The following is a 21236-nucleotide window of genomic DNA, read 5'->3' as shown; positions in this document are numbered from 1 at the left end:
GCAGCGCTGCACAAACATATGATCCCTTGTTTCATATTGTTGACGGTCTGTATTTTCTGTATGGTTGGTATATTGGTGTATTAGGGTCTGCCCAGTGTAATATTTATGGTACAGTAAGGTTCTGAGTGTTTTTGCACAAATTTGTGCATAGTGTTTTGCAGTTGAGCGATTGTGCTTAGAATATGCTTTGAACAACCACTTTATTCTTTGACATATGATACGTATCTAATATCTAAATTTAATAAAAGGTATTAATTGTGACTATTATTTTTACTTATTTTTTTTCTGTGTTGTCAATTATGGATGTAAGCTCCGCCCCTGGCCCACCCCTAACCCCGCCCCTTTAGCCTCCCCAAACAGTTGGGCCACCGACCGCCTATGCGTCTATGAGAATACATTTTGCTCTCCCTTGCAAAATAGGAATTATAGATACTGTATAGGTGCTGAATGTTCTCATTTACCACTCGCTGGACCCTATGTAAATTCAGATTAGTGGTCAGGACCATACTGAGCTGTGTAAGTGGTATGGCTGTACAGGGCACAAAAGAGGCGGGGGGGGGGTAGGAATTGCTCCCTGTCCATTGTCTCTTCTGCTTGGCCACAATCCAGTGGGCAGAGTGGGGTGCCAAGGGGGCATGTCACCCAGCACCATGATTGTGGGTCAGTATGGATCTATTACTGGTTTGTGTCTGCAGCAAATGAAATCAGTGGAGCTTATTTTCAAAGCATATGGATGTCCATGTGCTTAAAATGTCCAAATCCCAATTTTGCAAAGAAGGAGTAGGGGATGGCCACCACTGCAGTATGCCCAAATAGCAAAAAAAAAAAAAGGAGGGGGTGTTGTGAGCAGGACTAAGGAGGGCCCAAACTCAGGATGTCCAACAGCAATTACCAAACAGGAAAGGGAAATGGGACTTGATATACTGCCTTTCTGAGGTTTTTGCAACTACATGCAAAGCGGTTTACGTATGTATATTCAGGGAAGAAAGAAGGATGTCCTAAGTTAGACTTGTTTCAGTCATGGCCAGGGTACAAAAAAGTGGTCAGATTGAAAAGCAGACCATTGGAGGGATTAAGGCTGACACCTCCTTAATCCCCCAGTGATTACTGTCCCCTTCCCTCTCTCTTGAAAATGAAACTGAAAAGGGATACCAAGCTGTATGACAGCTTCAGGTATTATGGGCATTCTTAGCAAAGCAGAACAGTGTGAGGAATAGCCTAGTGGTTAGTGCAGTGGACTGTAAACCAAGGAACCCAGGTTCAAATCCCACTTTCTCTTATTTTTATTGTGAGCCCTCCCGAAACAGAAAAATACTTACTATACCTAAATATCTAAGCCACCTGCAAGCCTGAAGGCTATTAAAGTGCTGTACGTTCAGATACAGTAAGCATTTTTCTGTCCTGGAGTGCTCACAATTCCAAAATAAGAGTTTTAAAGTGAGATTTGAACCTGGTCCCATTGTCCACTGCACTAAACCACCTCTGTTCTTCAGGAACATCTGTATGGCCATTTTTCTAAGAATGCTGCCAGACAGACGTCCTTGTCCCTGCTTTTCTTCTTCATACCTTGGATGATGTTCCTATTTGTAAGATGGCTGTTCATGGTGGATGTCCTCAGTACACAAACATCTATCTCACATATTTCCTATTGGAAAATCCATGTGAGCTAGATGTCCATTTTTGATGTTATGAGCTGGACATCTCTATTCTGACTTGGATGTCCTTTCAAAAATGCCCTCCAAAGGATTTAGAAGTGTGAATGACCAGGCGATTGATCAGGAAAAGCAGTTCAAGTCTTTCTTTGCAAGAATCCACAGGACAATGATACACTATGGATATTAGACAACCATACACTAGTGTGAAGGACTCTACAAAGTCTGTGTTTCGGTGCATGCCTTCCTCAGAAGTCCAGCCATGAAACAGAAGGCAATTTAATAAAGGGACAATAAAACGATGTGAGAGTCTAAACCCGTAATGCTGGCACTGGCCACAATTAGGGGCACAATAAAAAAAAAAAACATTCGGCGGAATGATCACCTCAAGCTCATGTCCAGTACTACTTTTTTTTTTAATTGAAACTGCATATTTATTAAATTTTGCATGCTATAATGATGCTGAAACTACTGAATTGTGGTGGATATAAACATGAACTGTAACAGATCAGAATCTTAGCTGCCCTTTTGCCTGGCTGCTTTTCCCATGGCATACTGCAAGCTTGGGAACATTGTTCTTTATTGAAAGGGCACTGGCTGCCTGAAATGGTCTACTAGTGTAGATGGTGTTAAAGCAGTGATGAAACACAGGTGTGCCTGGTACAGGTACAATAATAAAGACATGGAAGGAAGATAACCAAGAGATCAAACGAGGGCAGGGGCAAGTATACAAATACTAACTAAAAAAACTATACTGTATGAAGAAAAATCTGATTGCAGTTTCAACACCACCGCTGGAATTACAAGATCAGTATTTTTATGTTTGAACTAGTAAAAAAGGCCCTTTTCTGAAGCCAAGGAAACCGGCCCTAGGCAGGCAATTCCTCCCCCCCCCCCCCCCGCGCTACGGCCCCCTCGCCCCCATCGGTGAACCTGTCACCCCCCCCGTACCGCCAAAACCCGCCCCCATCGGCGAACCTGTGGCCCCCCCGTACCGCCGAAAACCGCCCCCGTGTACTACCTGTGCTGACAGGGGACCCAAACCCCCGTCAGCTGAAGTGTTGTGCCCTTCGCGTTCCTTCCTCATCTTCTCTGGAAGTTCCTCTGCGTGCGTCCCTACTCCTCCCCTTGCCTTGGAATCAGCTGTCATGACGTCAGTGAGTGTCTGCCTAGCAGACCACCTCCAGCCTAGGGAGCAACGGTCCCAGGCACAGAACGTTGGAGGTGAGAATTATTATATAGGATAGAATACAAAATTCTCAAACATTCTCCTTCAAAGTCTTGTATCATAATATGCTTGAAAATGTGTGATACCTCATGGCCACTGCTGGAGTGAACTAACACCGTTTGAGCATACACTACTACTAATTAAAAATCAGAGCACGTGGCAGAGGAGAACAGCTGTCCTTTAGTGACAGGGAAGGAGAAAGCTACAGGGTGCAAAGAAAAAAAAGAAGAGGGGAACAGCTGGAGAGGTATTTTAACAAACATATTTATTTGACTATACATGTCTCATATTCAGCTAGTAAACACACATAAAAACACAGCTCAGTATACCAGCTAAAGAGCTTAGTAGAGATGTGAGCTGTTACAACTTTCTATAATATACAGTAAATACATGTCAGTAGTTCCCAAACTTTGGGTCAGAACCTCAAACTGAGTTGTTGTTCCCCCTCCCAGCACGAGGCCTGTAAATTAGTAAATGTTTAAAGTGTCTACCCTGCCCTCTTTTAAGACTAAAAAATCCATCTCAAATACTGGCATCTATGCTGCCTTCAGGCTTTGTTAGGGAGGAAAAGAGGTCTGCAATTTTGTCTTGCAGCTGGGGTCATATTGGATAAAAGTTTCAAAGAAATAGGAGTCCTTTTACTAAGCCACGTTAAGGCTCTACACACACCAAAATGTAGTTACTGCATGGCTCTTGCAGTTATTTAATTTTTGGTGTGCGTTCGATACGTGCAGCCCAAAAAATATTTTTGGACGTTACCACATGAGACATTCAGTGACTGGCGGTAAGGTCACAGACCCAAAATGGACGCACAGCAACTTTGATTTTGCCGCATGTCCATTTTCAGCAAAAATGTTAAAAAGGCCTTTTTTTACAGGCGCGCTGAAAAATGGATCGGTGTGCGCCCAAAACCCCGCGCACCATTTTTCAGCACGCCTTTGTAAGGACTCCATAATCTTTTACATGGATGTCATTCTATTACAGCAGAACGTACACATAAAAATTTGCATATATACAGCAGAAACATGATCCAGTGTCTATAAATCATTGTGATCAATATTCAGTGGAGGTAACTGGTTAAACTGTTACCAGTCATCCTGGTAAATTATCCAGTTATGTCTACATCATCTATGACACAGTATAGACGACTAATCGTTAACCACATCATGCCAATAGTCAGCACAATCAGATTTAAATGTAACCGTCTCTGGGAAAAGGTGACTGAAGTAGTAGATCCAAAATATTCAGAATGGTTGGGGTTTTTTTTTTTTTTATCATATCATGAGTGCCTAAGCAGTCTTAAAAAGTTATGGGGCCCTTCTACGAAACAGCAGTACAAAGTGGCCTTAGTGCATCCTTGTGTGGGTCATTCCCATGCGCATTTTTATCGCTGGGCTAAAATGGCTGATGTTCCAGTGTTCAGTATTAAATGTCCATGCACTCATTTTTCTATTAGCGTGTGGCTACTAGCGCATGAGCCCCCTACCCCTACCTTATTTTGTAAGTGGTAGGGACTCACACGCTAAACCTTTGCTAATATGTTAGCGCACAGCAATTTCCACATGCCAACTGATTGGTGCAGAATACACTTTACTCTCTGCCCCCAGACCCGCCCTCAGCGCTAGAAAATAAATGTTATTTTTTTTAGCGCTTGGGTAGCGTGCGTGCACATCTAAAAATGACTGCAGGACGCCTCCGTGTGCCCCGCTGCTGTAAGCTATTTTTTGCTGCAGTAAGCAGGTGGCGTGCTGACCACAGTTTTGTAAAAGGACCCTTAAGTGTTTAAACTGTCTCTAACTTTCATCACACAAACGGATGTTTTGGACTGTTGTATAGCAAAATTGTTTGCTCTAACAGAATTTATTAAAACCTTTTTTTTTGTTTGTTTCTGGAGACTTTAGTCACTTTTTCCCCAGAGATGGTTATAAATACTGACTGAGCCCTGGCTCTCCTCCTTTGAATCATCATTTTCTGGCCAAAAATTAGTTCCTCAAGTTAACCAGATCAATCTTGGTTCAACACTGATCTAATTATGTTTAAAATGAAGTGCTCTCATAGTAATGTCCTTTCCTCCAACTTAGTCCATCCCTTAGCACTTTTTGTGTAGATTTCAGAGTCTTGTAGGTGGCCTGCAGAGGTAGTACCGGGGAACCCCTTACAGTGTTCATGTTCAGCTGGTATCCTTTTTTTTTCAACATACACATGTAACTCCATTACTAGGAAAATTTCACATCCAAATACTGCATTATCAGGGTAACAGGAATGTATGTTGCATACAAAGTACAGAACATCAGCATGGACAAGACAGGAGGAGCAAGAAGAGCAGGGCAGGAACGCAGATGCGCTGGAGACGGCGCTGAAGAAGGCTTCGGCTGCCAGGGGCCCAGGCCCCCCGTAGCTACGCCCCTGGTTTCCAGAACAGAACTTTGGCCATTTTCTAAAGTTTCTGAAATATATTCAAAAGGTTGAAATGCTCTAGGGATACTGGGAGGGAGGAAAAGAATTGTGACCTTCACAGTTTAGTTATCCTGTGCTGTAGCAGACATAACAAATATGAGGCAGAAAACTCCCAACTATTTGAAAAAGCTTTTTGAGCAATTTGTATTACAAAACTTTACAAAACTAGATTTACAAAAGTCAGGCAGTCATCGTTTGAGAGGAAAAACAAGTCTGCCTGGTTCAACTTGTGAAAACTTTTCTGTCAGAATAATTACATATTTTATACTGGCTACTTGGTCCTTCACTGTGGTAAGTAATTCCCTTGTACAAAAAAAAAAAAATCACATAACTTTTTCAATCATCTAGCTCAAATACCAAAAAGTATATTTACATTATTCCTAGTATAAACACACTTAAGACACCTGCTCATCCTATTTCCCCCACCTAAGTATATATATTTTTTGATGATCTCACGCACATGATGAGAGAAGTAAATCTGACTACCATTTAGTTACCTTTTACTGACAGCTCTATTCTATGACCTTTACACTTAATCAAAAACATTTTTTTAAAAATAAAGTTACATTCGTGGTGTACATTTTGCTTTGCAAATCATTGGCATTCCCAAGAGCTGACACTGCAGACAGGGCCACCATGAGACTGAGCCAGGCCCGGGGCAAGGCTGCCCCCCCCCCCCCCCCCCATCACTACTGCTATCGCCTTCCTCTCCTGCTCCCAGGCCGCTGGTGCCACAGTCCCCACCTACCTTCAATCAGCTCCCTTCTGTCTGCCATTCGACCCCCTTCATTTAAAAAAAAATTTTTTTTGAAATTGGCAGCGCCTTCTGTGTGAAAGCGGCAGGTTGCCTCAGGCAGACCTTCCCTCACTGTGCGTCCCGCCCTCACGGAAATAGGAAGTTACATCAGAGGAGGGCGAGACACAGTGAGGAAAGGCCCGCCCGAGGCAATCTGCCGCTTTCACACAGAAGGCGCTGCACTGCCGATTTTGAGATTTGTTTTTAAATGCAGGGGACCGGGTGGCAGACAGAAGGGAGCTGAGAGTAGGCAGGTGGAGACTAGGGACTGCGGTGTCAGCGGCCTGGGAGCAGGAGAGGGTGAGAGACCCCAGCACCAGGCCCTCCTTGGAGTCCCAGGCCCGGGGAATTCCCCCCCCCCCCCCCCCCCCCCTCCTCAGCAGCCCTGGTTGAGAAACATGACCTGGATAAGAGGAAGCTGATTCTTTCTCCAAGTCACAGACTTGCAGCTGGGAATACTTTTTTTTTCTTTTTAAGAAGGTTGGTAAACAGTATAAACTCTTGCTACTGAGCAGGCTAAACCACTTGCCTACTGCAGATTAGATTAGCCAGCCAAGAACACATACAATGTGGCGCCTATTCCTGTATTAAAAGAAAAAAATCTCTCTCATAGGAGTTTGTTCTGTGGTGGGAGATAATATTCCCGGTCATGCATAAATCTGTGCCGTACAGCAAAGATGTGCCTTAAAGGTAATAGAAAATTTAACAAGTGAATGGGCTGGTGGTTCCCAAGGCATCAGCAGGAAATGTGTAACTCTGTCTAAATTTACCATCATATGCAGATGTGACTCACTTCAGTAGCTTTATAATGGAGATTATGGTCTGTTTGTTCTTACAGAATTAAAGGGGATGGACTAGCAACATTAAGTTAATCAATGAAATCTCTACTTTTCATTCTCTTTGGGATGTGGATTTTTAGATTTAATTACCGTATTTTTCGGACTATAAGACGCACCGGACCATAAGACGCACCTAGGTTTTAGAGGAGGGAAATAGGAAAAAAAAATTTTTCCTTTTTCCCTCCTCTAAAACCTAGGTGCTCCGGTGCGTCTTGTCCGAGTTTTGGACCGCCGTCCCGTACTTACACGATTCCATGTTCCCTGGTGGTCTAGTGACGTCGGGGCAGGAAAGAGCCCCCTCTTTCCTGCCCATCGCGCTGCTCTCCGTGCTCCTCACTGCTTTCTGACGGTCTCGGCGAGATTGGCAGGAAAGAGGGGGCTCTTTCCTGCCCCGACATCACTAGACCACCAGGGAACATGGAATCGTGTAAGTACGGGACGGCGGTCCAAAAACGCTACCTTCGGACTATAAGACGCACCCCCCATTTTCCTCCCAAATTTTGGGGGAAAAAAGTGCGTCTTATAGTCCGAAAAATACGGTACTTGCTTTTTCAAATTAAAGCAAAGGACAAATTACAGTCTGGGCTTACAGTTTAAATTGTACCTGTGACATCAGAAGATGAAGTGACTTGCCTCTAAGGTCACGAGCAGCAGAAGCGGGAGAAGCAGCATTTCTACCCTGGCTTCCTGGTTCTTAGGCTGCAGCTTTAACCACTAAGCTATTCATCTTCTAGCCCAATCAGTTCTTCCTGCTCCTTTGGGCTTCCAGCTTAATTGGGACCAGCCTCTACTAGACCATAGTACCACGAAGGAGGCTTCACTCGCAGATACCCGGGCTTCTGCTCTGATGATTAAGCACCCAGCTACCCTGTCATTCTACTAACTGTTCTTAGCCACAGACCAAACCTCCCTGAGGAACCAATGTCCAATATGCTCTGGGTCTTGCTAAAATGGAGGAAACTCCCTTTTCTAGGGTGTTAAAAACACTACCCTCGCCACATCGCTATCCCCGCCCAGCAAGAACAGAAGACACCAGGCTGGGGAACGGACAATCTGCTCCTTTTCAAGGCATGATGTTGTACTACCAGGAAATCATCAATCAAGCTGTCGTTCACTTTAATTTCAGAGCCACATTAAAGAGGCTATGAGAGAATAGCTCTCACCATTATCAATCTAAAACTGGAGCCACTGTTCTTCTAGGTGTTTCTACAATCCTATGCAGTCATTGCACATATATGGATAACCACACATAATAGAACTGATTTGCTCATATACTGGCTCCCACTCAGAACAAATAGAAAAGCAGAAGTTTTTAACAAAAAGAACCTCAACTGCATGGGGTGCCCTGCGCAATGGCTAAACCCCCAATAATGGGTTCTAACAGATCCTCCAAACCAAACTGCAAGGTTCCGCTATAACACATGTTTACGTCCTCCTGGGGCAGATACGAAACAGGGGGTCCCTCTGTATAGGATTTTGCAATGTGTTCTAGCAGAACTTTGAATTCTGAACTTTGAAGTGAGCTCCGGCTGGATGCCTGAAGAATTCAGATCAGGCGATTACCACACGGGGGTGGCTAAGCTAAGTTTATGATTTTGTTCTGTGCAGTTTTGCTTTTTTTGTTAATTTTTCTTACTCATGACATTTAACGCTTTGAAGATTTAACTGGTCCTCTGTTTTTTTTTTGGCTGCAAGGTTTTTTTCTCTTTGTGAGTTGTTTTCCTTGCAGATGCCAATATATGAGCAAATCAGTTCTATTATGAGTAGTTTCTGAACATATTTGCTCTTCAGCTTCTTTAGATTTTTGAGTTTACATATATGGATACGGCATGAACATCGGCTAAATATCTAAAGCATAAATGCTGCAAAAAGATTTTTTTTAACACAACGTGTACCCATAACAAAAAGAAAATACATAACCACCTCCCCCCCCCCCCAAAAAAAAAAAAAAAAAATAATAAATAGAGTATACAGGTAAGAAATGAAAAATGGACTTAGGAATAAGATTATTTACCAGAGAGGCCATAATCCATTTTAAGTGCAAAACAACAAGTCGTAGGATAAGGCACCAATAGCAGAAACCCCTTCCCCTGCCCAAGGAGTGATGCCCTGTAGCAGATGAGTCTAAATCACCTGCAAACAAGCAAAATATCAAAGGTAGCATTCGTCCTCTCATAGCAAGAGAAGGCATAAAAATCCATCTTTTCACTCTGTCCTCCTTCGATGCTGACCTATAGGAATGCAGGGGGAATGGTGAAGTGGAATACATGAGCAGACTAATGGGCAGATGATCAAAAGCCCCGCGCTGTTCCAAACAGCGCTCTAAAAATAGTGGTGGAACAGCACGCGGCTTTACCGCACCTATGATCAGATCATGGGGTAGAAGTGCGGGAGGATTGTGCCTGAGCGCATCCTCCCGCACTTGACAATCCTCCTGCAGTTGTTTGACAGGTCTGGGCTGTCAAAAGTCCAGACCTGTCACACACAGGGGCTGGAGGTCCATGGGACCACCAGACCCCAAATACCCCCGCCCTGAGCCAAGCAAAACAGGGGCTGGAGGTCCAGCATACCTCCAGTCCCTCCAAGCCCCACCCTGACACAAGTTCAGGAGGGTCTCCAGGCCCCCCTACCCCCCAGAATTCCTCGGATGTCCCTGGTGGGCCACGGGTCAATCCCCCCCCCCCCAACCTAGTGGACTAGCAGCCCTTCCCCACCCCCTTACCTTCAGTTGGAGGAGGGAGGTGGCCTCCCTCCTCTTCCATTGGTGACACCTGTAAAATGGCAGCGCCCAGCCCAGTGTGTGCTGGTTGGGGCTTCACATCAGAAGCCCCACCCAGCACATCCCAGGATGCACTGGGCAGGGCTGGGCAGCGCAAATGGAAGAGGAGAGAGTCCACCTCCTTCCTCCAACTGAAGGTAGGGGGTGGGGAAGGGCCGCTAGACCACCAGGTGGGGAGGGGGGATTGACCCACGGCCCACCAGGGGCATCTGAGCGATGGTGGCGGGTTAGGGGTGGCTGGAGACCCACCGGATCTCCAGCCCTCTGTCACTGAGAGGGGGAGGTCGGGTATGGGTTCCTGCGGGGGACTGCTGCATCAGGGGGAATGGGGGCCTACTAGCATGCAAATGCATGCTGGACAGGGCTCACCATTCCTCCCCAATGGTCTGCAAACCCTAACACCAGCTCCGAGCTGGCATAGGGTTTGCTGCGGCCAGCACGCCAATCTTTGTCCCGCTGGTTGCTGATCACTGGGGATGAATAGGTTTAGCATGCATTTGCATGCTAGTTGCATTCAGAGTCTGTGAGCGCGCTGTTTCATGCGCTCGGGGGCTCTGATCATGTGGTGGTAGCAAACACAGGTGCTAGTATGGGGTTAACAGCCTCTAGTGCCTGCGTTTGCTTCTGATCATCGGCCCACAAGACAGCAATACAGTGAGAATGTGTGGGACTTAAAAGGACAAGACTTATCCTGCAGCTTAGCTCACAAAGCCCCAGCACATTTTACTACTTAAACAAATCCACACCCTGAAGCGGATCTCTGCCAAGCCTGCCTGAGTTCCTACTGCTCTGAAGTCTTCTGCTGCAACTACTCAACAGGAAACCATTTCAGTACTCTGAAGTGTTGAAGTGAAGCAGGCCACCCATCCCTGCCCAGCATTACAAACACTGCTGTTTATTGAATGGAGTCAGTATACGGGTTCGGTTTTCTTCATACTGCTGGATTATTTTTGGCAGGTCGTTATCCGCTTTTATTACCTAGAAAATACCCCCCACCACAAAAAAAAAAAAAAAAAAAAGGAAAAAAAAGATTAGAAATCTAAAAACAGCAAACCAAACCCTGCTCTTTCTTAACATTAAGGACACTCCAAGGCTCTGTTTACTGTGAAAACTACTACTACTTAACATTTCTAGAGCACTACTAGGGTTACGCAGCGCTGTACAATTTAACAAAGAGAGACAGTCCCTTTTCAAAGAGCTTACAATCTAATAGACAAGTGAACGGTCGGTCCGATAGGGGCAGTCAAATTGGGGCAGTCTGGATTCACTGAACGGTAAGGGTTAGGTGCCGAACGCAGCATTGAAGAGGTGGGATTTAAGCAAAGACTTGAAGACGGGCAGGGAGGGGGCTTGGCGTAAGGGTTCAGGAAGGTTGTTCCAAGCATAGGGTGAGGCGAGGCAGAATGAGCGGAGCCTGGAGTTGGCGGTGTTGCAGAAGGGTACTTAGAGCAGGGATTTATCCTGTGAACGGAGGTTACGGGCGGGAAAGTAAGGGGAGATGAGGGTAGAAAGATAGTGAGGGGCAGCAGACTGAGTGCATTTGTAGGTAAGGAAAACTACAATATTATACTAACAGTAGCCAAGATCCCCAAGGAACATAAAAAAAAAAAAAAAAAAGTTAAAAGTTAACTTATCAGTATGTGATGTAGCAGTTTTAACATCTCAAAAAAAACAAAAAGGCACACAACTGCTTACAAAACAGTAGATAAAAAACAACAAAGCAGTGGAATCAAATGCATTTATTGATACCCGACGTGGCCACGTTTCGCCCTCAGGCTGCGTCAGGGGTACAAACTATCAAAAGTGTATGTAAATATATCATACACACTAGTAGTTCCAAAAATCTAGTTCCATTTATCTGCTACTTCCAACTGAACTGATATGCATATCAGTTCAGTTGGAAGTAGCAGATAAATGGAACTAGATTTTTGGAACTACTAGTGTGTATGATATATTTACATACACTTTTGATAGTTTGTACCCCTGACGCAGCCTGAGGGCAAAACGTGGCCACGTCGGGTATTGTTCCAATAAATGCATTTGATTCCACTGCTTTGATGTTTTTTATCTGCAGTTTTAACATCTTTCAACACATCCATTGTATCAGTTTGCAGAAGGATTTGCAGGAATGCCCAAGTAATACAAGACATTTCCATTGCCATACCAGGGCATTTACATACATACAAATTAACTATGCAGTGTTATTTTGGAGTAAAATTTGAGCAAAATTGCAAACCTATCACACAAAAAAATATCTACCTGAGGTACAGTAAGGTAAGTAATGCACACAGAACAATGTACAAAGCCTATGCAAGCCAAAGAAATGAGCGGTTTTGCATAATCATATAGGTAACACTTTTTTTGAACTTTGCTTTGTGAAAACAGCACATGCAAAATTCTGCACCAGAACCACATGCAATAATTTGGCTTTTTTGCACACCTAAGAACTTGCTATACTGGGTCAGACCGATGGTACATCCATACTGGTATCCTGCTTCCAACACTGCCCAATCCAGGTCACAAGTATTGTATTTTCACATATATACCCCACAGAGAATGCATGATTTTACATTTTTGATGCAAGAGGTGCGGGGTATGAACGAGTGTAGGTAATACATGACCTTATGGTTAAGAACACCTTAACCAAGTGTTCAGATTTTATATTACAGTATCAAACGATGGAATTTGTTGGAATTGCAGGTAATAGAAATTTGCAGACTATCTATACTTTTTCCTCCAAAACCAGTGCTTCCCCACGGGTTGTACATAGATGCGGGTTATGTACTACTAGTAAAAAAGGCCCGTTTCTGACACAATTGAAACGGGCGCTAGCAAGGTTTTCCTCGGAGTGTGTGTGAGAGTGACTGTGTGAGAGAGAGAGAGAGAGTGAATCTGCGAGTGTGTGTGACAGAGAGAGAGAGACTGGGTGCGAGTGTGTGAGAGAGAGTGTGTGTGCCTGGGGCCCCTCCCTCCCACCCAGTTCCAGTGTCCCCCCTTCCTCCATGTTCCAGGGTCGTTGTTCCCCCCTCCCTCCCTCTGAGTTCCAGGGTTGTCCCCCCGTTTTTTTTGTTTTTGTTTTTTTTTAGTTTTTGTACAGGCGGTGCATTCCCCCCTCTCCTCCCCTCTCGTCCCCTCCTCCAAGTTCCAGACCCCCTTCCCTCCCGCCCCCGAGTTCCAGACCCCCCTCCGAGTTCCAGACCCCTCCCGCTCTCCGAGTTCCAGACCCCACCTCCCTCCCTCCGATTTGCAGACCCCCCTTCCTCTGATTTCCCGACCCCCCCCCCCCCCCCCAGAGTTCCTGACCCCTGGACCCCCCTGCCGCGACCCTCTCGAGCCCCCCTTCCCACCACCAACCCTCGGGGCTTCGGAGCCCATCTGTGAAGAAAGTTACGGACACAGGCAGCTAGACGCATAGAACGTTGGGGGTGAGAATTATATAGGACGCGTCATAATGGGTCTAGTGACATCAGCTAGGGCTTCGGAGCCCATCTGTGAAGAAAGTTAAGGACACAGGCAGGCAGATGCATAGAATGTTGGCGGTGAGAATTATTATATAGGATTGCAGGGTATATATGTGAAAATACAGTATCTGGCAGAATCCCCAAAAAGAGTCGCTAGACGAGCCTTCCAGCACAATCACACTAAACGAAAGAAGATTCTAAATGGTGTGGTTTTATTGGCTATCAAAAAGATCCAACACGGGACTGTGTTTCGGCTTCAAAGGCCTGCCTCAGGGGTCTTTTGTTGAAAACCAAATCAAGCTACTGTTCTTCCAAAGTTCAAATGTTCAAAACCACAAAGTTAATAACAGGAACACACTTTCACAACGATGATCACTCTTGCTCCTGTACATTGATTTTCAAAAAGAGACCCCTGAGACTGGCTTTTGAAGCTGAAACAGGGTCCCCGGTGTCAGATCCTTCTGATCACCAATAAAACCACACCATTTAGAATATTCTTTCATTTAGTGTGATTGTGTTGGAAGGCTCATCTATCAGACTTTACCATTGTCTATTTCTACGGACTTTGTAAGGCTGTTCTAGTCCCTCCACTTTCGTGGTTTGTACTTTCCTAGAATCCCAAAGAGTAACAAGATTCCATGCTACCAACCTTAGAGTAAATTGTGGTTTCCACATATCTAACTTAATAGCAGTTTATAGATTTTTCCTCCAGGAACTTGTCCAAATGCTGTTTTAACCACATCCTCTGGCAATGAGTTCCTGAGCTTAACTATTCATTTGGTGAAAAAAAATATTCTCCGAGGACAAGCAGACCTATGATTCTCACATGTAAGTAACGCGATCCTCATTGCCCAGTCTGGAGCTTGTGACAAGTTTTACAGAGCTCTTGAAGCGCAAGCCATGCTCCACTGTGCATGCTTGAGTGTTTCTCTTTTACTTTGTTTTGTTTTATTTTGTACCTTACATTTTTAGTTTATTTTCCCCTTTTCTAGGTTTCCTTTATTTTACCACACTCAGTAGGCCGCATTTAGGCCTGAACTTTGGTCCGGTTCTTCCCTTCATTTTTCTCTGGTGCTCTGCCCCTTTTTCAGCACAGTCTTTTGATTTAGCCATGGCTATTTTTCCTTCCATGTCATCAAGGTTCCCAGTGGTTTTAAGTGGCAAAAACACTTGGTGTCTCCAGTGATTGGGGCCTGAGCATGCCCCTTCTAACAGTCTTCTGTGTCTTTGTATGAAGAAAAGAACACAGTTGGCCATTGAAGCTCAAAGAAAGAAACTTTTTGGAGCCAAGTCCGAACTCTGAAACCTCAACATCAAGTGTTGCATTGGTATCGAGTGCGTCAGTCTGTATGGCCGTGAGACCCTTAGACAATGAGAGAGTGACCATGATTTGAATGGATCTTCACCTGCCTCGATGCCGGCCGCTATGCAGCCCCCCAGGACCAATCAGCACTGGACCCGACCCCGAGGCAACACGAGGACTCAACATAGTCCTCATTGGCACAGAGGAGCATTGATGCCAAGCATCAGCATCGAACGCCCTCAACGCATGGTGTCATGAGCTCCGGGACACTGAGGGATTCCCCTGCACCCAAGAAGCATCTGTGCTGGGAGGACCACTCCCGCTCCTTACAGGAGGTGTTGATGCGTGGGTCTCCAGGCAGCCAGGACCAGACACCTGCTTTAACCCCCACAAGTTCATCAGCTTGCTTCTGCACCGATGCACCAGCTTTTCCCAATGTTGGCCCTCGATGAGCACCTCCGGGCCTTGATCCCTGAGCTTTTGGCAGGGTTCATACAACAGATTGCATCAGCATCTTGGATGCTTGCGCCTGCCATGCCTCTTGCTGCTGTTCCAGATGGCCATCAGCCTGTGGTGAGGTCTTCGAGACCAGTGCTGCTTTCGGCCTCAGAGTCAACTGCCGCCCGTGTTGCACCCCTTCGACGTCAGTAGAGGAAGCTTCGACAGAGTCAAGACTGGAGCCAACACCTCAATGATCCTCTCGGGGACATGGTTCCTTTTCAAGGCAGGCTCAGTCTCAGCCCTCCCATGAGGAGTTCCTGGATGACATCATTGAGCGCTCATGGGAATCAGAGGAGGATCCACAGTACTTATCAGAGGAGTCGTCTTTTGGCTTCCTGTCTGATCACTCCCCTCTACAGGAAAGGAGAGTCTTCACCTGAGAATCTTTCCTTCCCATCTTTGTTAAGGAAATGGCAAATGCAGTTCCAATTCCTTTGAAAGTGAAGGACGAGCTCAGGGCTAGGATTTTGTAGATCTCTATCATATCCCCCCTCAGCTGTCTCTTCTCTGAGCTGAAGAGACCTAACCTATTAAGCCTTTCCTCATATATTGTCACCTTCCTCCTCAAATCTACCTCTTCAAAACTATAAGAATAAATCTCCAAAAACTTCACAACTACAAAAGCTATCATTGCCTTTCTTCTCCAAATCTATTCAAAAATGCTATGAATAAATACACGAACTGCAGATGTCCTTCTCCACTTTGTAAAGCACTATTTTAACTCCACCAAAATGTAAATTGTAAGCCACTTTGAACTGAAACTTGTTTTTGGATAATAGTGGAATACAAGAATGCATAAATAAATATGAGAGGAGTTCCATCCCTTTAATTATTTTGGTTGCCCTCCTTTGAACCTTTTCTAATTCCACTATATCTTTTTTTAAAGATTCAGTGACCAGAACTGCACATAAAGTTACTTCCCTGCAGCAGGTGCTCTCCAAGAACAGTAGGCCAAATATTCTCAAAACTGTGACATCACCTGACGGAGCTCGGTGCAGATGCTGACTAGCGAGACTAACTTAAACTTTTCCAGTAGTGTCCCACCACACATGCACTGGTGCCTTCCTGCCTGACCCACGTGCAGGCTCCTCAGTCATTTAAAATAGCTAAAGAATACAAGTCCAAGGGGAGGTGGGAAGGTATGTGAGAAAACTTGGCCTGCTGTCCTCGGAGAACATCTGCTACAGGTGAGTAACTTTGATTTCTCCGAGGACAAGTAGGCCATTGTATTCTCACAGCTGGAAATCCCTAGCTACCAGGCTCACTGAAGACAACAATGCTAGGATAATAGGACCTTGAAATGTCGAGACCTGAAAACCAATTAACCTGAACCTATTTACATACTAGTTGTGAACGTGCAGCCTGGAACCAAAGAAAACTGGGTCTAGGGGACTGGAGTGGAATTCTAGACACCAAGCAAATTCTTCAGGTCTGCCTGCCTGAACTAGCTGTCACGTCAGGTATCCTGCTCAAGGTAGTAATGAGATGTGAATGTGTAGACAGATGACCACGTTGCAGGTTTGCATATCTCCTCTGTGGAGGCTGACCTCAAGTGGAGGTCAGCCTCCACTCCAGTGGGCTACCGACATCACCAAGGCTCAAACATTATGAGCCTTGACATGACCCTCCAGAGTCAGCCCAGCCTGGGCATAATTAAGGAGATACAATCTGCTAGCCAGTTAGAAATTGTGCATTTGATGATGGCTACCCCATCCAGTTTTAATCAAAAGAAACAAAAAGTTGGGTGGACTGTTTATGGGCTTTAGTCCACTTCAGATAGAAAACTAAGGCTCGCTTGTAATCTAAGATATGCAAGTACACTCGCCAGGATGGGCATGTGGTTTTGGGAAAAATGCTGGTAGGACGATTGACTGATTAAGATGGAATGCCAACACTAACTCAGGAAGGAACTTAGGGTGCGTGCGGAGAACTGCTCTATTGTGATGAAACTTAGTGTAAGATGGATCAGCTACTAGGGCCTCAAGCTCATTATCTCTGCGAGCTGAAATGACCACCACCAAAAACTCAACTTTTAGGTCAAATATTTCAGATGACAGGAATCAAGTGGCTCATAACGAGTTTTCATCAGCTGGGTGAGGACAATGTTCAGTTCCCATGACACAGTTGGAGGTTTGACAGGGGGATTTAAAAAAAAAAAAACCTCTCATGAAACGAAAAACTAGAGGCTGTACATAGATGGGCTTACCTCCTACATCATGATGATAACCACTAATTGCACTTAGATGAACCTGCACAAAGTTGTTTTTTAAACCAGACTCAGAGGTATAGCAGTTTTTGTGTAGGACAGATGAGAGAATGTAAATCCTTGCCCTCACACCAGACAGCAAACCTCCTCCACTTGAAAGAGTAACACTTCTTAGTGGAGTCTTTTCTGGAAGCCAGCAAGATACAGGAGACACCCTCCGGCACTTCTAAGAATTCAAATTCTATGCTCTCAACATCCAGCTCTGAGGGCCTGGGATTGGAGGTTGGGATATAGAAGAGATCCCTCTTTCTGCATGATCAGGGTTGAAAAATATTCCAATCTTCATGGATCTTCGGAGGACAACTCCAGAAGAGGAAACCAGATCTGCCTCATCCAGTAAGGTGCAATTAGGATCATAGTTCCCTGGTCCTACTTGAGTTTTAGTAAAGTCTTCTCTAGGAGACGTACTAAAGATAATGCATACCGAAGCCCCCCCCCCCCCCTCCCAATGTAGGAGAAAGGCATCTGACGCTGATCTGCAGTGTGTGATCTGTGCCTGGAACAGAACTGAGGGACCTTATTGTTGAGATGAGTGGCAAAAAAGATCCACTGAAGGGGAGCCCCACTCTCGGAAGATCTTGCGGGCTACAATCATGTTGAGAGACCACTCGTGCAGTTGCAAAACCCTGCTCAGTCTGTCCGTCAAGCAGTTGTCCTTTTTTGGTAGGTATGTGGCTCAGAGGGCCATTCCATGAAGGATGGCCCACTGCCACATTCCTACTGCTTCTTGACACAAGAGGTAGGATCTTGTACCCCCCTGCTTGTTTACATATAACATTGCAACCTGGTTGTCTGTTTGAATGAAAATGATTTGATTCTGTAGCCGATCTCTAAAAACCTGTAGTCTTCCAAATGGTCCCTAGCTTAAGGCCACTATAGCACATGGAGCAGAAGATTTCAATACATTGTCCACTTTGACATCTAGATCTTTTTCTTGGGTGGTGACTCCTACTGTGGAACTTAGCATTAAGTAACTATGATTTGGATTACTCTTCCCAATGTGCATCACTTCGCACTTGTCCACCTTAAATTTAATCTGCCATTTGGATGTCCAGTTTTCCAATTTCCTAATGTCGTCCTGCAATGTCTCACAGTTTTGTGTCATCTGCAGATTTAATCACCTCACTGCCATTCCCAGATCATTTATAAATATGCTAAAAAGCACTGGTCCCAGTACAGATCCCTGAGGAACTCCACTATTCAACTTCCTTCATTGACAGTACACACAGTGTGTTTGTGAAGTACAACACACCTTAGCACATCAGGATCTATGAGGGAAAATTCTATAAATGGCGCAAAAAATAATCAGCACTGGGGTCGGGATCAGCACCCTTTATAGAATAGTGCATAGCGCCGGATTTATGCTCAACTTTGGGTGTGAGGGGCTACACTAACTGAAACAGAGTAAATCCCAGCGTGATCCCCAGAATTCTATAACACTGTGCACATTTTGTGGGAACACCCCTGGCCTGCCCATGCCCCTCCCATGGTCACGCCTCCTTTGCAGATCCACATGGAAACACTTAGGCACTATTCTATAAGTGTGTTTTCGTATGGACCTGCCATTTTTGCCCCATTTTGGTGCCTTGCATCTATTACAATGTTTTTTTGCGTTGAAAATTCAGCATGGAAGTAGTACCTAATGTAGGTAGGGACATCCAGTATGTTGCCCGTGGCCTCAATACAGTCCATCTGACCTTGGGTTGAGATTTTTAGCAGAGGAGAAAAGGTTTTACTTCAGTAGCTAGCACACAATTTTAAGCATTACATGGCTATTTTATGGATCGGAAATCAATTTCCGAAGAGATTCACACATTTTGACGAGTATAAATCATATAACAACAGTCTAAAATTAATGTAGCCTGCACACGTCTAATCATGTAGCCCACTGCTGAGAAATCTTGGAGACGGCTAAGGGAAGACATGATAGAGGTATATAAAATATTGAGTGGAGTGGAACAGGTGGATGTGAAGCGTCTGTTCACGCTTTCCAAAACTACTAGGACTAGGGGGCTTGCGATGAAACTACAGTGGAGTAAATTTAAAACAAATCGGAGAAAATGTTTCTTCACCCAACGCGTAATTAAACTCTGGAATTTGTTGCCGGAGAACGTGGTGAAGGCGGTTAGCTTAGCAGAGTTTAAAAAGGGGTTAGACGGTTTCCTAAAGGACAAGTCCATAAACCGCTACTAAATGGACTGGGAAAAATCCACAATTCCAGGAATAACATGTATAGAATGTTTGTACATTTGGGAAGCTTGCCAGGTGCCCTTGGCCTGGATTGGCCGCTGTCGTGGACAGGATGCTGGGCTCGATGGACCTTTTTCTTTTTTGTTACATTTGTACCCCACGCTTTCCCACTCATGGCAGGCTCAATGCAGCTTACATGGGGCAATGGAGGGTTAAGTGACTTGCCCAGAGTCACAAGAAGCTGCCAGTGCCTGAAGTGGGAATCGAACTCAGTTCCTCAGTTCCCCAGGACCAAAGTCCACCACCCTAACCACTAGGCCACTCCTCCACTTTGGTCTTTTCCCAGTGTAGCATTACTTATGTACTTATGTACCCATGACAAAAGGATAAGCTGAAGCTCATCTTCAGAGAAGATCAAACTGGAAAGCAGTCTAAATTCTAGCTACTAATAAAATCAAATCTAGTGAGCTTGCTAGAGACCATTCTCAATAAGCTGCACCACTGGAAACAGTTGGATTTAGACTTACAAGTACTGGAGCAGGCACTGGAAAACTGTTTTGTTGGATCAACCACTCTTCATGAAGATGATGGATTGCTTCTAAGTATTCCTGCACACAAACCCAATCAACACAAATTACTGAGCTGCAGGGGTGACAACAGGATTCTTTGCAGGCTGTGGTTCTTTTTATCAAGCCAACATATAAATTATCCAAAGAAAATGTCATGCATGAGTTTATTAGGAGGCGGCAGTAGAGAGCTGCAGAGGACTGTTTACTAGATGGCGGTTGGGGTAGAGTTATGCTGTTCTTTGTTAGGTTCAGGTGTGCAAAGATCATTTTAGGGGTAATTTTATAAGTGACTTGAGACTACAGAAAAGTATTTTACACACTCATATAAACACTGCCCAGGATATTTTTGCATAAAAGTGAAGTGGACTCTCAAAAACATAGCACCTCTTTTTTATGCAATATGGACTAGATTCTTTAAATGGTGTCCTAATTTGGGCGCTGAAAAAAAATGTGCGGTGAGCGCTATTTGATAAACAGTGCCGGGGGGGGGGGGTGTTGTTGATCCTTGTTCTGTATTATAGTTTGCGATTTATAAATGACAGTTGTACAGAATATTGTTCCTGTTTATATTTTAATAAAATGATTTAAATATAAAATCATAACTCTTTGGAGCTTGTGTGGATGGGGTCAGACTGAGCTTGCGGGAGCGGGGACAGGGACAAACTTTGTCCCCGTGTCATTCTCTAACCCTGACCAGGAAGCTCAAAGCCTAAAGAGGCCTGATGAGCCATGGAAATTAAAAGAAATGTTTAAACAAATGCTGAATACCTAACTAAAGAAAATAAGGGAGATGGTTTTAGCCCTTATAAAAAAAAAGGAGATTAGTGAAAATAACAAATGGTGGATATCCACTGAAAAAAAAAAAGAGACACGAGCCGAGGGGAGCCACTGTTACAGTGCCCTCACTGCTCCACAGAAAAAAAAAAGAAAACTGACCTGGTCCCACAAGATGGGGGAGGGGGAAGATGTGCACCTTTATGATGAGGTGCTCCTAATAAAGAACCATATGGAGTGTCTCCGTGCCAGCAGGGCTGTGCCGATGCGGTAAGCGGGGTAAGCACCGCAGGAGGGCGCCGCCGCGGTGCTTACCCTTGCCCCGCGCCGCCGAGGCCTTTAAATCTTTTACTTGCAGTCGCAGCAGCGTCTGTGAAAGCGGAGCGCTGCCGACGTCTCCCTTCCCTTCGCGCTGTTGGTT

General features: G+C 44.9%; 1 protein-coding gene and 1 long non-coding RNA gene across 4 annotated transcripts in view; one reads left to right on the top strand and one right to left on the bottom strand.

Annotated features, from left to right (window-relative positions):
- The first annotated feature begins 2863 nt into the window (after nucleotides 1-2863).
- On the top strand, nucleotides 2864-5558 carry LOC115470882. The gene is made up of 2 exons (XR_003942252.1): nucleotides 2864-3715; nucleotides 3826-5558. It is a non-coding gene; the product is annotated as an uncharacterized LOC115470882 (long non-coding RNA).
- Nucleotides 5559-8948: 3390 nt separating this feature from the next.
- TK2 (thymidine kinase 2) overlaps nucleotides 8949-21236 on the bottom strand; it is a 55807-nt gene continuing 43519 nt past the window's right edge. For 2 of the 3 annotated variants that reach the window (XM_030204489.1, XM_030204490.1), the window contains exons 9-10: nucleotides 20000-20080; nucleotides 9891-10729 (exon numbers count right to left, since the gene is read on the bottom strand). In XM_030204489.1, coding sequence (XP_030060349.1) covers nucleotides 10631-10729; nucleotides 20000-20080 — 180 coding nt within the window. In that variant the 3' untranslated portion in view covers nucleotides 9891-10630. Of the gene's footprint in view, nucleotides 9106-9890; nucleotides 10730-19999; nucleotides 20081-21236 lie in introns of those variants that run through there. The other variant, XR_003942251.1, reaches the window with a different exon arrangement.

The sequence above is a fragment of the Microcaecilia unicolor genome, chromosome 5 (assembly GCF_901765095.1).
Source record: "Microcaecilia unicolor chromosome 5, aMicUni1.1, whole genome shotgun sequence".
In the NCBI taxonomy this organism is placed as follows: Eukaryota; Metazoa; Chordata; class Amphibia; order Gymnophiona; family Siphonopidae; genus Microcaecilia; species Microcaecilia unicolor.
Note: the sequence above shows the minus strand (reverse complement) of the source record. Positions and strands in the feature narration are given on the sequence as shown.